This window comes from Equus caballus, chromosome 31 (genome assembly GCF_041296265.1).
Source record: "Equus caballus isolate H_3958 breed thoroughbred chromosome 31, TB-T2T, whole genome shotgun sequence".
NCBI classification, from domain to species: domain Eukaryota; kingdom Metazoa; phylum Chordata; class Mammalia; order Perissodactyla; family Equidae; genus Equus; species Equus caballus.
Window position 1 is genome coordinate 19,695,505 of NC_091714.1, and position 15,610 is coordinate 19,711,114.

At 36.7% G+C, this 15,610-nt stretch overlaps 1 protein-coding gene across 12 annotated transcripts in view; it reads right to left on the reverse strand.

Moving 5' to 3' along the window:
• Positions 1 to 15,610, reverse strand: part of ADGB (androglobin) — a 172,657-nt gene that overhangs the window by 32,344 nt on the left and 124,703 nt on the right. For all 12 annotated transcript variants that reach the window (XM_070256532.1, XM_070256530.1, XM_070256531.1 and 9 more), the window contains 2 exons: positions 14,722 to 14,921; positions 12,630 to 12,741 (listed from right to left, as the gene is read on the reverse strand). In XM_070256532.1, the coding sequence (XP_070112633.1) occupies positions 12,630 to 12,741; positions 14,722 to 14,921 (312 nt within the window). The remainder of the gene's footprint in view (positions 1 to 12,629; positions 12,742 to 14,721; positions 14,922 to 15,610) is intronic.

A 15,610-nucleotide genomic window follows, 5' to 3' on the forward strand; every position in this document is an offset into this window, starting at 1 on the left:
TTTCCCTCTCCCATCCACTCATGTATTTTTGAAGAGTGGTGGCAATTTAGGGTTGCCAATGTCTAACAGTAGACAAAATCCTCATATTAACAATAATGCATTTGTGTGAGCTAAGCTTAGGCAGACATTTCTGAATCTTTCTTCTCCGCCATTTCTGACCTAGAAGGAGAGGGGAATGGCCTTGCATATCCAGACATGTGCACAGGGTTTTCCTTGTTCCTTTGTTTGTCATGCTCATCTGACAAGAATCAGCCTCTCTTTGGCCACACCTGATGCCTGGTGGGTGGTCCTGTGGGTCAGGTGTGTCTAAAACGGGCTCCTGGGTCTCTTCTGAGACACATTCTCCTCACCACTCCCACTTCCAAGGCAACAGTTCATTTCCCTTGCTTGGTATTCTTCAAGACTTCATGGTACAAAGTATTCCCCCTGACCCCTCTATTTCAAAGGGTCATTTCTTCTTTTCCTAAATACCCCAATTTACATAATTTCACATAATTCACACAGCTTACATACATTGGAAACAAATTTCTAATTACTGAAGAAAATATACACGAAATTTTAAAAATATACATTTGACTGGACTTAAGGTATTTTAAGATTTTTTGCACCTTTTTAGACATTAGAAGTTTACTTTGGAGAGATGAAAAGAAAGCAACTCATTCACTCTTCTAACAGCGTTGTACTACATGGTGCGATCTTTCCCCGAAAACCTCAAATGTCACTACAAACATTCCCTCCTTTATCACTGCATGTTCTTGTATCTCTTTGAACGTTATTCAGAAATAGGACATTATTCAGAAATCCTGTGAACAAGATCCTCAGCTGAATTTAATAGAGATTGTTTCCATCGTTTTCTTTTCATGACTTATGCTAAGATTATTTATTGCCTATCTTGTGGGATCTGAGTTCACATTTATAATTGCTATAAACAGCAGTAGCGTGACTATTTTTAGCTTATCGAGACAGGCATAACAGAATATTGTAATATAGAAGTCAGAAGTATAAAGAACCACAGGCAACTCATGGAAGAGCCCACATATGGAAAAAAATGGGGTTTGATGCTCATTCTGATCTACTAAAATCCTTGGTACTCAGAAATGTAATGTAAAATCTACTGATACTACGAATTTTCCTTGAAAAGTAAAAAAAGAAATCAGAATAGCTTAGCCGAACACATATAATACACACATGCGTACACACAAAACTCTGCAGTTTCTCTATTATTTTGATGTATTTCTGTAATTGTCAATATTTTATTTGCACATGGATCTTTAGCATAAAATATTTAATCCAATAGGCATCAAGCACATACTGTCTACTTCTTTACGGGAGGGGGACACAAAGCCACCTGATAATTTGCACCATCCATTATTTCAATTAGATTTCCATTGGTTCATATAGACAAAGAGACCTGCACTTTTCTGGCACCGTAAGAGGTGTTCCTTTGGACTACAGGAGGTGAAGATAATGACTAACCTCAAGGAGACCTAAAGTGACAGCTGGCAGGAAAAGAATATATAGTGAGAGAGAGCATGGGAAGGTGCAAAGGGGAAAATAAATAAATAAAAAGTAATGGCTTTTCCCCCTTTATTTTCCATTAGAACGTTGTAGGTGTGGATGGTCGATTCCAAAATATTTAAAGAACTCAAATTCATAGCTGTAGGTAATCCGTAAGGCAGAACTAGAGAGAATTAATTAGGTGGGGTCAGGCAGGCTTCCTGGCTGAGGACCCAGAGAAGAGCACTGACTTGAAGCACGAGCTCAGGGAGCCTGCCACAAGGGCAGTGAGAGCAGAAGCCAACGGCCTTGCATCCCCGAGGGGCAGCTCAAAGGACGTGTTCAGGTCGAGAGGTGGCCTGCAAGGAGTTTTCAGTGTCCACATGACGTTTATTCATACATTAATTGTGTTCTCTTCGTGTAGACAAGAATTCTAGATTGAAGTCTTGCCTGCTCCATATTTCAGATACTTTCAGTGGTGCTGGGCAATGGGGGTGTTGCCTGCTGGAGGGGAGGTTGAGGCAGAATGAAGAGACACCTCAGCAAAATTCATACTCCGTGAGTTTACCTAGGGCATGCGCGAGAGGGTGTCTGCCCGGCTTTACGTGTGTATCGCCGGAAAGCAGCAGCACAGCCACTGGTTCAAAGAGCAAATTTTGGCCCCGGGGGCACCTGAGCTCCTGCCCTGCAGGTTATGCATACAACAGATAGGAACAGCAAACAGGGGGCCAATATTGGCTCTGGTGCTACCCCTTTCTCTGTGGGTGTCCGTGTTAGACGATGATAAGGATCACACACTTTCTTGCTGACCCTGACATGGCCCCAGAATCTTTTCAAGACAGCAGCCGGGTCACCATTACAATTTAAACTCTCCTGCTGTCCCTGGCATAGCACGTTCATGCATTTGTCTCCTAAACTTTTAGTAACAGCTTCTCTCTGGTTCAGGAGATACAACCATGAGGCTGAGGCAGACAGAATCCCTGTGCCAGAGAGAGGGGTCCAGCGGGGGAGGCAGATGGGTGAAGGACTCCCGCAGAGTGCCATCTGCTCTAGGGTCACACACTCGATTCATCTAAAGTGGGGACTCTCAGTGTCATTTACTTTTATAAATTTTCTTTGAATTCTATGTCCTACACTAGAATCTGTTCCTTCTAATAAAGGTTCAGCTCAATAATAATAATTTTCTCCTAACTTCTGTAATAAACAAACCTCTATTAACTCCTCAAATGGTCAGGTCCATGCAGATAGTACAAGCAAGCAAACACGTGAACACAGTTTTCGACAATTAGTGAATACGGGCAACAGTAATAAAAGTGTCCTTTCATTCACTCACTCAACATACATTATGGCGTGATTACAGTGTGCATAGACTGCACTACAGGGAACGCAGGAGATCAAACAGGCAAGAATCGACAAAACTTCTTGGCCTAAGGAGCTTGCATTTTAGTAGACAATAAATGAGTGAAGGAAACTGCCTGTTAGAGGATGACCTAAGAATTTGTATCTTGATCAGAGGTAGGATGTGCAGGCATTAAAAATTCTGGAAAATAACAAAGCAAGCTTTGACGGTGGTTCCCATGGGTATCTGAACTGGGATTATGGAATCCAAGAAAGAATGGAGGCTTTTACTTTTTACGTTATGCCCCTTGTTTTAAGACTTTATTTTTTTGGAGAAGTTTCAGGATCGCAGCAAAATTGAGAGGAAGGTACAGAGATTTCTTCCCCTACACTCCCTACCCCTAACATGTACAGCTTCCCCATCAGCAACATCCCCACCAGAGTGGATGATTTGTTACAATTGATAACCCTACATTGACAATTCATAATCATCTAAAGTCCATAGTTTACCTTAAGGCTCACTTTTGGTGTTGTACGTTCTATGGGTTTGGAAAAATGTGTAATGACATATCCATCATTATAGTATCATACGGAGTATTTTCACCTCCCTAAAACTCCTCTGTGCTCCACTTACGCATCCCTCCCCCACTTCAACTCCAGGTAGCCAGTGATCTTTTCTTTTTTTAAAGATTTTATTTTTCCTTTTTCTCCCCAAAGCCCCCCGGCACATAACTGTGTATTTTCACTTGTGGGTCCTTCTAGTTGTGGCACGTGCAATGCTGCCTCAGCATGGCTTGATGAGCAGTGCCTTGCCCACGCCCAGGATCCGAACTGGCGAAACCCTGGGCTGCTGAAGCAGAGCACATGAACTCAACCACTCGGCCACGGGGCCAGCCCCCAGTGATCTTTTTACTGTCTCCATAGTTTTGCCTTTTCCAGAAGGTCATACAGTTGGAATCACACAGTATGTAGCCTTTTCAGATTGGCTTCTTTCACTTAGTAATATGCATTTTAGGTTCTTCCATATCTTTTCAAGGCTTGATAGCCATGTATATACCACGGTGTATTTATCCATTCTCCTACGGAAGGACATTTTAGTCACTTCCAAGTTTTGGCAAATATGAATAAGGCCGCTATAAACATCCATGTGCAGGTTTGTGTGTGGATATAAATTTTCAACTCTCTTTTTTCAAATTTCATTCAGATATAATTGACATATAACATAAGTTTAAAGCGTACAATATAATGATATGATATATGTATATATTGTGAAATGATTACCACAATAAGTTTAGCTAACATCCTTCACCTCACAGAGTTACAAATATTTTTCTTGTGATGAAAACTTTTAAGATCTGCTCCCTTAGCAACTTGCAAATATAGAATACAGTGTTGTTAACTGTTGTCACCATGCTGTACTTTACATCCACAGAACTTAATTATTTTATACCTGGAAGCTTGTACCTTCTCACCACTTTCATCCATTTTCTCCACTCCAGTCCCCTCTCTGGAAACCACCAACTGATTCTATGTTTCTGAGTTCAATTTTTTTTAGAATCCACATATAAATTAGATCATGCAACATTTGTCTTTCCTGTACGACTTATTTCACTTAGCATAATGCCCTCAAGGTCCATTCGTGTTGCTGCCAAAGACAGGTTTTCTTTATTTATATGGCTGAATAATATTCCATATGTATATATACGCAATTCCTTTATCCATTTATCCTTTATGGACACTCAGGTTGCTTCCATGTCCTGGCTGTTGTAAATGATGCTGCAGTGAACATGGGGGCCCAGTTATCTCCTTGAGATAGTGATTTCATTTCTTCCAGATACATGCCCAGAAGTGGAATTGCTGGATCATATGGTAGTTCTATTTTTAATTTTTTGAGGAACCTCCATATTGCATTCCATAGTGGCTGCACCAATTTACAACCCCACCAACCGTGCCCAAGGATTTCCATTTCTCCACATCCTAGTCAATACTTGCTATCTCTTGTCTTTTTAATAATACTCATTCTAACAGGTGTGAGGTGATATCTCATTGTGATTTTGACTTGCATTTCCCTGAAAATTAGTGCTTGTGAGCATCTTTTCATGTACCTGTTGGTCAGTTGTATGTCTTCTTTGGAAAAATGTCTATTCAATTCTCTATCCATTTTTTTTTTTTAATGAGGAAGATTTGCCCTGAGCTAACATCTGCTGCCAATCTTCCTCTTTTTGTATGTGAGCCACCACCACAGCATGGCCACTGACAGATGAGTGGTATAGTTCAGCACCCAGGAAGTGAACCTGGGCTGCTGATGCCAAACTTGACCACTAGGCCACAGGGGCTGGCCCCTCTTCCACTCATTTTTTAATCAGATTAGATTTTTTTACTATTCAGTTGTATATGTTCTTTATATATGTTGGATATTAACCCTTTATCAGATATTTTATTTGCAATTATTTTCTCCCATTCCATAGGTTGCCTTTTCATGTTGTTCATGATTTCCTTTGCTGTGCAGAACATTTTTAGTTTGATGTAGTCCTGCCAATTTATTTTTGCTTTTTGTTTTGGTGTCAAACACAAAAAATCATTGCCAAGACTGATGTCAAGCAGCTTACCCCCTATGTTTTCTTTTAGGGATTTTATGGTTTCAGGTCTTATGTTCAAGTCTTCAATCCATTTTGAATTTATTTTTGAGTATGGTATAAGATAGGAGACTAGTTTCATTCTTTTGCATGTGGCTGTCCAATTTTCCCAGTACCATTCATTGAAGAGACTTTCCTTTTGTCATTGTATATTCTTGATTATTTTGTCATAAATTAATTGACCATATACGCATGGATTTATTTCTGGGCTTTTGATTCTGTTCCATTGGTCTATGTGCCTATTTTTATGCCAATACCATACTATTTTGATAACAATAGCACTATAATATAGTTTGAAATCAGAGAGTGTAATTCCTCCAGCTTTGTTCTTCTTTCTCAAGATTGCTTTGGCTATTCAGGGTCTTTTGTAGTTCCATACAACTTTTAAGATTTTTTTTTTTTCTATTTCTGTGGAAAATGCCATTGGAATTTTGATAGGTACTGAATTGAATCTATTTATGGCTTTGGTTAGTATGGGAATTTTAAAAATATTAATTCTCCCAATCGATGAACATGGAATATCTTTCCTTTATTTGTTTTCAATTTCTTTCATTGATGTCTTACAGTTTTCAGTACACAGACCTTTCACTTACTTTGCTAAATTTATACCTAGGTATTTTATTCTTTTTGATGCAATTGAAAATGGCATAGTTTTCTTAATCCTTGTTTTGATAGTTCATTATAAGTGTTTCCAATGCAATTGATTTTTGTATGTTGACTTTGTATCCTGCAACTTTATTTAATTCATTTATTAGTTCTAACAGTGTTTTGGTGGAGTTTTTAGGGTTTTATACAAATAATATCATATCATCTGCAAATAGACAGTTTTAATTCCTCCTTTCAGATTGTATGCCTTTTATTTCTTTTTCTTGCCTAATTGCCCTGGGTAGGATTTCTAGTACATTGTTGTACGCAAGTGGCAAGATTGGCCATCCTTGTCTTGTTCCTGATCTTTGAGTATGATGTTAGCTGTGGGCTTGTCATATATGGACTTTTTATATTAAGGTAAGTTCACTCTATATCCATTTGTTGAGAGTTTTTATCAATGAATAGATGTTGAATTTTCTCAAATGCTTTTTCTATGTTTATCAAGAGGACCATATGATTTTTATCCTTCATTTTGTTAACACTGGGTATCACATTGATTGATTTGCAGATGTTGCACCATGCTTGCATCCCTGAAATAAATCCCACTTGTTTATGGTGTATGATGCATGTTTTTGGGGGGAGTGGAGGAAAATAGTCCTGAGCTAACATCTGTTGCCAGTCCTCTTTTTGCTTGAGGAAGATTGTCGCTCAGCTAATATCTGTGCCAATCTTCCTCTATTTTATGTGGGATACTATCACAGTGTGGCTTAATGAGTGGTGCTAGGTCTGCATCTAGGATCCGAAACTGTGAACCCCAGACCACCAAAGCACAGTGCACAAACTTAATCACTATGCTACCAGGTCAGCCCATATGATGTTTGACCCTTTTAATTACTGAATTCAGTTTGCTTGTATTTTGTTGAGGAATTTTGCATCTATGTTCATCAAGGATATTGGCTTTTAATTTTCTTTTCTTGTGGTGTCCTTATCTAGTTTTGGTATTAGAGTAATCCTGGCCTAGTAAAATGAATTTCGAAGTTTTATCTTCTATTTTTTTCTTTTCTTTTTTTTTTTTGAGGAAGATTAGCCCTGAGCTAACATCTGCCACCAATCCTCCTCTTTTTGTTGAGGAAGACTGGCCCTGAGCTAACATCCATGCCCATCTTCCTCTACTTTATATGTGGGATGCTTGCTACAGCAAGGCTTGACAAGCGATGCATAGGTTTGCATCCAGGATCCGAACCAGGAAACCCCGGGCCACTGAAGTGGAACCTGTGAGCTTAACTGCTGCACCACTCGGCCAGCCCCCTCCTCTTCTATTTTTTGGAAGAATTTGGAAAGGATTGGTATTTATTCTTCTTTAAATGTTTGGTAGAATTCACCAGTGAAATCTTCTGGTAATGGACATTTCTTTGTTGGAAATTTTGATTACTGACTCAATCTCCTTACTAATAATTGGTCTCTTCAGATTTTCTATTTTTTTATGATTCAGTCTTAGTAGCTTATATGTTTCTAGATATTTATCCATTTCTTCTAGGTTGTCCAATTTGTCAGCATATAATTGTTCATAGTAGTCTCTTATGATCCTTTGGTATTTCTGTGGTATCAGTTGTAATGTCTCCTCTTTCATTTCTAATTTTATTTGTGTCTTCTCTCTTTTTTTGGTAGGTTTAGAAAAAAGTTTGTCTATTTTGTTTATATTTCCAAAAAGCCAGCTTTACTTTATTTAACTTTTGTATTTTCTTGTTGTTTCTATTTTATATTTGTTTTCTGATCTTTGTTACTTCCTTCCACCTATTAACTTTGGGCTTAGTTTGTTCTTCATTTTATAGTTTCTTGAGGTGTAAAGGTAAATTGCACATTTGTGATCTTTTTTCTTAATGTAGGCATTTATTACTATAAACTTCTCTCTTAAGACTGTTTTTACTGCATCCCATACATTTTGGTATGTTGCATTTATATTTTCATTTGTCTTTAGATATTTTTTAATTCCTTCTTGGACCCATTGGTTGTTCAATAGCATTTTTTTAATCTACACATATTTGTGAATTTTCTAGTTTTCGTCATAACTAATTTCTAGTTTCATACCATTTTGATTGGAAAAGATGCTTGATATGTTTTCAATCTTCTTAAATTTACTAAGACTTATTTGTAGCCTACTGTATGATCTATCCTGGAGTATGTTCCACGTGAATTTGAGAAGAATGTGTATTCTTCTGCTGATGGATGGAATTTTCTGTAAATATCTCTTAAATCCATTGGATCTAACATGTCGTTTAAGATTGATGTTTCCTTATTGATTTTCAGTCTGAATGGTCTATCTCCATTGTTGAAAGTGGAGTATTGAAGTCTCCTATTATTATTGTATTGCTGTCTATTTCTTCCTTCAGTTTTGTTTATTTTTGCTTAATACATTTAGGTGTTCCTATGTTGGATGCATAAATATATACAAATGCTATATCTTCTTGTTGTATTGACCTCTTTATCATTATGTGTGACTTTCTTTGTCTCTTCTTACAGTATTTGCCTTACAGTCTATTTTGTCTGATATGAGTATAGCTACCTTGTTCTCTTTTGGTTTTAATTTGCATGGAATCTTTTTCTATCCCTTCACTTTTAGTTTCTGTGTGTCCTTAAAACTGAAATGAGTCTCTTGTAGTCAGTGTATAGTTGGGTCTGTTTTTTCTTTTATCTTTTAGCCACTCTCTGTCCTTTGATTGGAGAATTTATTCCATTTACACTTAAAGCAATTATTGATATATATGCAATTCTTGTCATTTTGTTCATTGTTTTGTGCCTGTTTTTTGTTTCCTTTGTTCCTTTCTTCTTTTCTTACTCTCTTTCTTTGTGACTTGATGTTTTCCTATAGTGATATGTGTAGATTCCTTTTTCTTTTTCTTTTGTGTATCTAGTATACGTTTTTGCTTTGTGGTTACTATGAAAGTTACATAAAACATATTTATAACAATCTATTTTAAGTTGATAACAATTTAAAATTGAATGCATACTACAACTGTACATTTTTACTCTCCCTTCCTCTCATTTCATGTTTTTGATTTCACAACTTACATAGTTTTAACTTGTGAAATCACTAACAAATTACTTTATTTAAATTTATTTTTCAATACTTTTGTCTTTTAACCTTCATACCAGATTTATAAGTGATTTTCTCACCACCATTACAATATTTTAGTACTCTGAATTTAACTACAGTCGTGTCTCACTTAATGATGGTGATACCTTCTGATAAATGCATTGTTAGGTGATTTCATTGTTGTACAAACATCATAGAGTGTGCTTACACAAACCTAGATGATGTAATCTACTACACACCTGGGCTATATGGTACTAATCTTATAGGACCATTATTGTATATGTGGTCCACTGTTGACCAAAATGTCACCATGTGGCACAAGACTGTATATGTTTACTTTTACCAGAGAGATTTTATCTACAAACGTCTTTCTGTTACTAATTAGTATCCTTTTGTTTCAGCTTGAAGAGCTCCCTTTAAAATTTCTTGTAAGGCCAGTCTAGTGGTAATGAATTCCTATAGCTTTTACTTGTCTGGAAAACTTTGTATCTCTCCTTCAATTTTGAAGAACAGTTTTTCTGGGTAGAGCATTCTTCATTGGCAGTTTTTTCCTTTAAGCACTGTATGTATATCATGCCACTCCCTTCTAGCCTGCAAAGTTTCTGCTGAAAGAATCTGTTAGTAGTTTTATGGGGGTTCCCTTGTTAACAAATTATTTTTCTCTTGCTAATTTTAAGATTCTCTCCTTGTCTTTAACTTTTGACAATTTAATTATAATGTGTCAGTGAGGATTTCTTTGGATACGTCTTATTTGAAACCCTCTGGGCTTCCTGGATCTGGATGTCTGTTTTCTTCCCCAGGTTAGGGAAGTTTTCAGCCATTACTTCTTCAAATAAGTTTTCTGCCCCTTTCCTTCTCTCTCTTCTTATAGTGAGATCACATAATGTGAATATTAGTCTGCTTGATGTTGTCCTATAAGTCCCTTAAGCTATCTTCACTCTTTTTTGTTTTTTTTCTTTTTACTCCTTTGTTTGGATGAATTCCACTGTCTGGTCTTTGAGTTTGCTGATCCTTTCTTTTGCCTGCTGTTGAACCCTTCTGTTGAATTTTTCAGTGCAGTTATTATATTCTTCAGCTCTATGATTTCTGTTTGGTACTTTCTTGTATTTTCTATCCCTTTTTTAAAATTCTCACTTTGTTCATGCATTCTTCTCCTGACCTTGGTGAGCATGTTTATGACCATTATTTTGAACCCCTTATCAGGTAAATTACTTATCTCTATTTCAATAAGGTCTGTTTCTGGAGATTTATCTTGTTCTTTTGTTTGGAACATATTCCTCTCTTTCTTCATTTTCCTTGACTCTCTGTGTTAGTTTCCTGCATTAGATAAAACAGCCACCTCTCCCAGTATTGATGGAGTGGTCTTTTGTAGGAGATGAGCCTTATCATTCAGCCCAGCCTGACTTCTTGGTTGTCTCTTCAACCTTTGTGATTCTCTACTCTGCCTACTTTGTTCTTAGTGACTCCTATTATTGAGCATGTACTGAGACCCATCAGTGTACTAAAGGGGAGGATCTCAATCAGCACAAAGATGCAGGCTGATTGGAAGCCAAACCCCCAGACTGTAGCTTTCAGAGTATGCAAATAGATCTCTTCCAGGGAAAGAGCAGGAGATGGGCACTTCTGTCTGCTCCCTCTGTGCTGAGCCCTGAGGGGATAGCAACTTAAGAACCTTTTCTTTGTTTGTTACCGTCCTGTGAGACTCACAAACACAATCCTTGCTGGCCACCAGAGCCAAGGGATCAAGTGATGCATCCTCTGAGTGGCAGCTGCAAAAGCCAGGGCACCGGACATGTGCACAATCTCCTTCCAAGGAGACACCACCAACATAGAGCAGGCCCAAGGGAAAATGTGGACAGTGTCTGCCATCCTCTCTTGTCTCTAGGGAGGGTGGCAGTCAGCCCCTAGATGTGAGCTAAGTTAGAAGCCTGATACTCAGGAAGCAGCTTTTAAACTATGCAAACAGTCCCTTTTTAGGGAAGTACTAGGAGATGGGCATTTCTGTCTGCTGTTCCTATGCCGAGCTCTGGATGGATAGCCAAAGCATCCTTGTGAGCCTGTTAAGACCTATCTCTTTGTTCACTGTAGTCCAAAGGGTTCATGGACACAGGCTTCCTTGGCTTTCAGAGCTAGGTGTTTTGAGCGTCAGTGCCTCAGGTGGAACTGTTAGAAGTTGGGGCACTAGATGTTGGGTCCAAACCTTCACTTTGAGAGTTGTGAGCTCCCTTTCAATTGGATGTCACTGTGCTGGGGGTGGGGTTTATGGTGAGAGTATATCTCGATCTCTCCTACATGTTTTGATGTAGTTTTTGTTTGTTTGTTTGTTTGTTTGCCCAGCGCATAGGAGTTGATCAGCTAGTTTCTGGGTTTCCTTAAGAGGAAATTGCTTTGTTTTGTGCCAAGGAAGACTAGCCCTGAGCTAACACCTGTGCCAATCTTCCTCTATTTTCTATGTGGGTCACCACCACAGCATGGCTAGCGAGTAGTGTAGGTCGGCATCAGGGATCTGTTTTTGTGAACCCAGGCTGCCAAAGCAGGTCATGCTCAACTTAACCATTGCACCACAGGGCCAGCCCTGCTCCTTGTGTTTTTGTGTCTGTGGGAGGAGGTGAGTTAAGGAGCATCCTATATCACCATCTTGTACAAGAACTGTCAATTCTCAACTCTTTTGGGTAAATATTAAGGAGCACAACTACTGGATTATGTTGTAAGTATATTTTTAGTTTTGTAAGAAAGCACAAACTGTCTTCCAAATTGGCTGTGCCATTCTTCATTCCCACCATCAGAGCATGAGTGTTCCTATTGCTCCACGTCCTTGCCAGATTTTGGTGTTTTGTTGTGCCCTTTCGTATGGTGTGGCTTTATTTTCTTTTAAAAATAATGTACATATGTTGTTTTTAAGTTTAGGCAACATGGTTTAAAATTTTAAAGAACATGAATTGAAAATACCCATTCCTTCAGATTCAATTATTTTTTTGCATAATATGTTATAAAGCTTAGGGGTAGAGGCCGTTTGAGATTTCTGTTTTTCTAAAGCATCAAGCTGTCATGTTCTATTCGGGAATATTGAGGGTAGTTTATATTTTAAAAAAATAAACCTGAATCTTCACTCACTAGGCGATTCTCCTTCTTTTAAATATTTTAAGGACTGGCTTTGGGGTTATACACTCTCAACAACTTGGACAAATATAATTCTATAACTAGAAAAGTTTTCTGCACATTTCTTAGGTAATCACTAAGTAATTTTTACTAACTAGACAAAATGTGCTTAAACTAGGTCTAAACAAGCATGTATTCTTGGTTCTTATAAACTAAGCACTAAAGATTATGAAATATGTAATCAACTAACACAACAGGAAATGCCACTGGCTATAAAATACAAATCATAGGCAATAATGTTTTAATAAGTACATGACACTTACTATTAAATATTTATCTATAATATAAAACGCATGAATAATATTAGGGTGACATACCTTTGCTATCACTTTTCTCTAACTCTTTCAGTGCTTGAACAAACGTCAGTTGACTTTCAGTGAGAGGCCAGCTGTTATATAACACCAAACACTGTATGATGTACTTGTAAACCTGGGAAATAAAAAGCAATGTTTAAGCACAAACAATAAGAATAACCATAGTATGCACCTAATAATTTATTACTTTAGGCACGTAATAAGTGCATATTTATGTGGATCATACAATCATAATTTAATTTAAAACTGCCAGATGGTCTCCAAAATTCTGTAACATAACCATCTATAAAAGTTTATCCTCACATCCCCACCAACACCTGCCACTATATAGCCCAGTAATTACAATTTTTGCATCCATGTTTATAAATTAAATTTATTTATTTAACTTTTGTTACTCTTCAGTTTGAAATCAGAATTACATTAATCTCTTCAAAAGGATTGGGAAGTTTGTATTGTTTTCCTGTTTTTCAGAACAATGTGTTTCTTGACAGTCTGTTAGATCTATCCCGTAGAACCAGCTGGGCCTATGGCTTTTTGGAAAGGTAAGACTTTGGTGATCATTTAAGTTTTCTTATTCTTTATTATTTCATATTTTCTATTTTCTAGTGAAGCAGCTTTTCCTCCCCTTACCGCAAGAACTTAGCATGTCTTTTTTCTGAGTTCGACATTTGCTAGCATAGAGTTGTGTATAATACTTTAAGTTTAGTTTTTAAAAACCTGTTATTTGGAGTTATACCTTCCACCTAATTTTTTGTTCTGTGTTTGACTTATTTATATTTTCTTTCTCTTTTATTTCTTGATTGATCTGAAAAGAAGCATGTCTACTTTATTAATCTTGAAAGAGCTGAGAGTATTGATCTTCCCAAGTTTTGTTCCCCATTTCATTAATTTCCACCTTCATTTCATTAAAAGTTTTTGTTCTTTTTTCTTTGAGTGATTATTTTGCTTTTTTTCTAACTTTTTGTTTCAGTAGTTTAGCTCATTCGTTTCTACTCATCCGTGCTTTCTGATAAATTAATTTAAAAGTCAACATTCCACTGAATGCTACTTTAGATGTGGCCTACAAATGTTGACTTGTAGGTTTTATGGTTATTGAGTACTTTGTATTTCATAGTTTCTCTTTTGATGTTCTCTTTAAAGGATTATTTGGTATGTTTTGCTTTGTTTGCACATTTATGAGATTTTAGTCTGTTAGTTATTAATTTTTATATGATTGCATTATTTTCACATAACGTCTATACAATATAGTTTGGTTTTTATTGAGGCTTCCTGTGTGTGCTATGAAAAAGTGTATTCTCTGTTTATTAGGTGAAATGTTCTATATGTATATTTAAAGGATTAAGCTTATACCTAAGTTTTTCAAATTCTAGTGAGCACACATATTTTGTTTTTCAGCTTGATCTATCAGTTTCTGAGAGGTATGTGCTAAAATCTTCAAGTATTTGTTGTTAACATTTCTTTTTCTCTGTAGTTCTGATAGTTTTTGCTTTTTACTTATTAAGTCTGGGAAATTCGGTTCCTCTATGTTAGTTAAGATCATATGTCCTTGTTTTATTTTAGGCTACTTATAGTTGTATTTTATTTTTTATCTAACTTTAAAACTTTATCCTTTTAACTGATTAATAATCCATTTGTATTTATTGTAATTACTGTCATTTAGGACTCATTTCTGGCATTTTATTTTCATTTCTTTTTATTTATGTATTTATTCTTTTTGGTTTCCAATGGATAGGTCATATTTTCTTCTGCTGCTTTGAATTTTATGCGTTGTCTTTTATTTCTTTAAGTTAAGGCACAGACAAATTAGTTTTTATTAATGAGACATTTTCCAAAGTTATACAGCCTCTTATAATTCATGTAACATAAGATAATTACATATACATTATAGGGTTAGTGTATAGATAAAATTGCCACATATTTAAAACCTTGGCATAGAGGAATGTTCGATAATGTCTAATCCTTCAATTCTGGTTATACACTGGGGCATTGTATATAGAAAGTATTATACAGTGACAATTTTTACGAAGAGAAATGTAATTTATGTTAGATTTTTAGGAGCAGTACCATTGAATAATTCTTTGAAGTATAAATATACCTGCTGTGGCGTACTAGCATTTTCTTCCACAGTGGGCAAACTGACAGATTCCTCGTCCAAAATAGGCTGGCCACTGTCCACCACTGCACTTCCAGGTTTGCCCTTATAGGACTTCTGACTTCCTGGGGCAGATTTCTTCTTAGCTAACAATTCTTGCTCTTTCTTGGGTGAAGCATGGGTTAAAAGAACTTGCTTGCTAGCTGAATAGGAGAAATATTACATTTAAGTTAAAATATATGAAAGGTGTAGTTATTACTAATTGTGTTATTTAGTTATATCCTTTTATAAAATGCTCAAAGGAACAGGTCAATTTGTTTCATTTTAATGAGATAAAAACCAACATCATTGGTTTCTTGGAAATGTTCTGGTCTTAAAGAAACTTACTATGATAGTATGTGACTTGCATAGAGCAATGTAAATTCTGAACAAACACTGATTGCTAAAAAAATATATAATACTTCCAGAATTTCTCATTCATTCTATGTCAACTGAATGACACTAAACTAATACCATACACTCTGATTTCTTCAGTGTTTAATACTATGTATTTGTAAGTTGTGACACTCATAAAAGACTTTCATTTTAATTTCTACATTCATTATTTTGTAATTAATGGATAATATAAGTACCATTGGGAGGGATAAAAATAGAAATGTGCTGAACTGGGGCTGGCCTGGTGGTATAGTGGTGAAGTTCACGTACTCTGCCTCGGCAGCCCAAGGTTTGCAGATTCAGATCCTGGGTGTGTACCTACACACTGTTCATCAAGCCATGCTGTAGTGGTGGTCCACATACAAAATAGAGGAAGACTGGCACAGATGTTAGTCCAGTGACAATCTTCCTCAAGCAAAAAGAGGAAGATTGGCAATGGATGTTAGCTCAGGGCCAA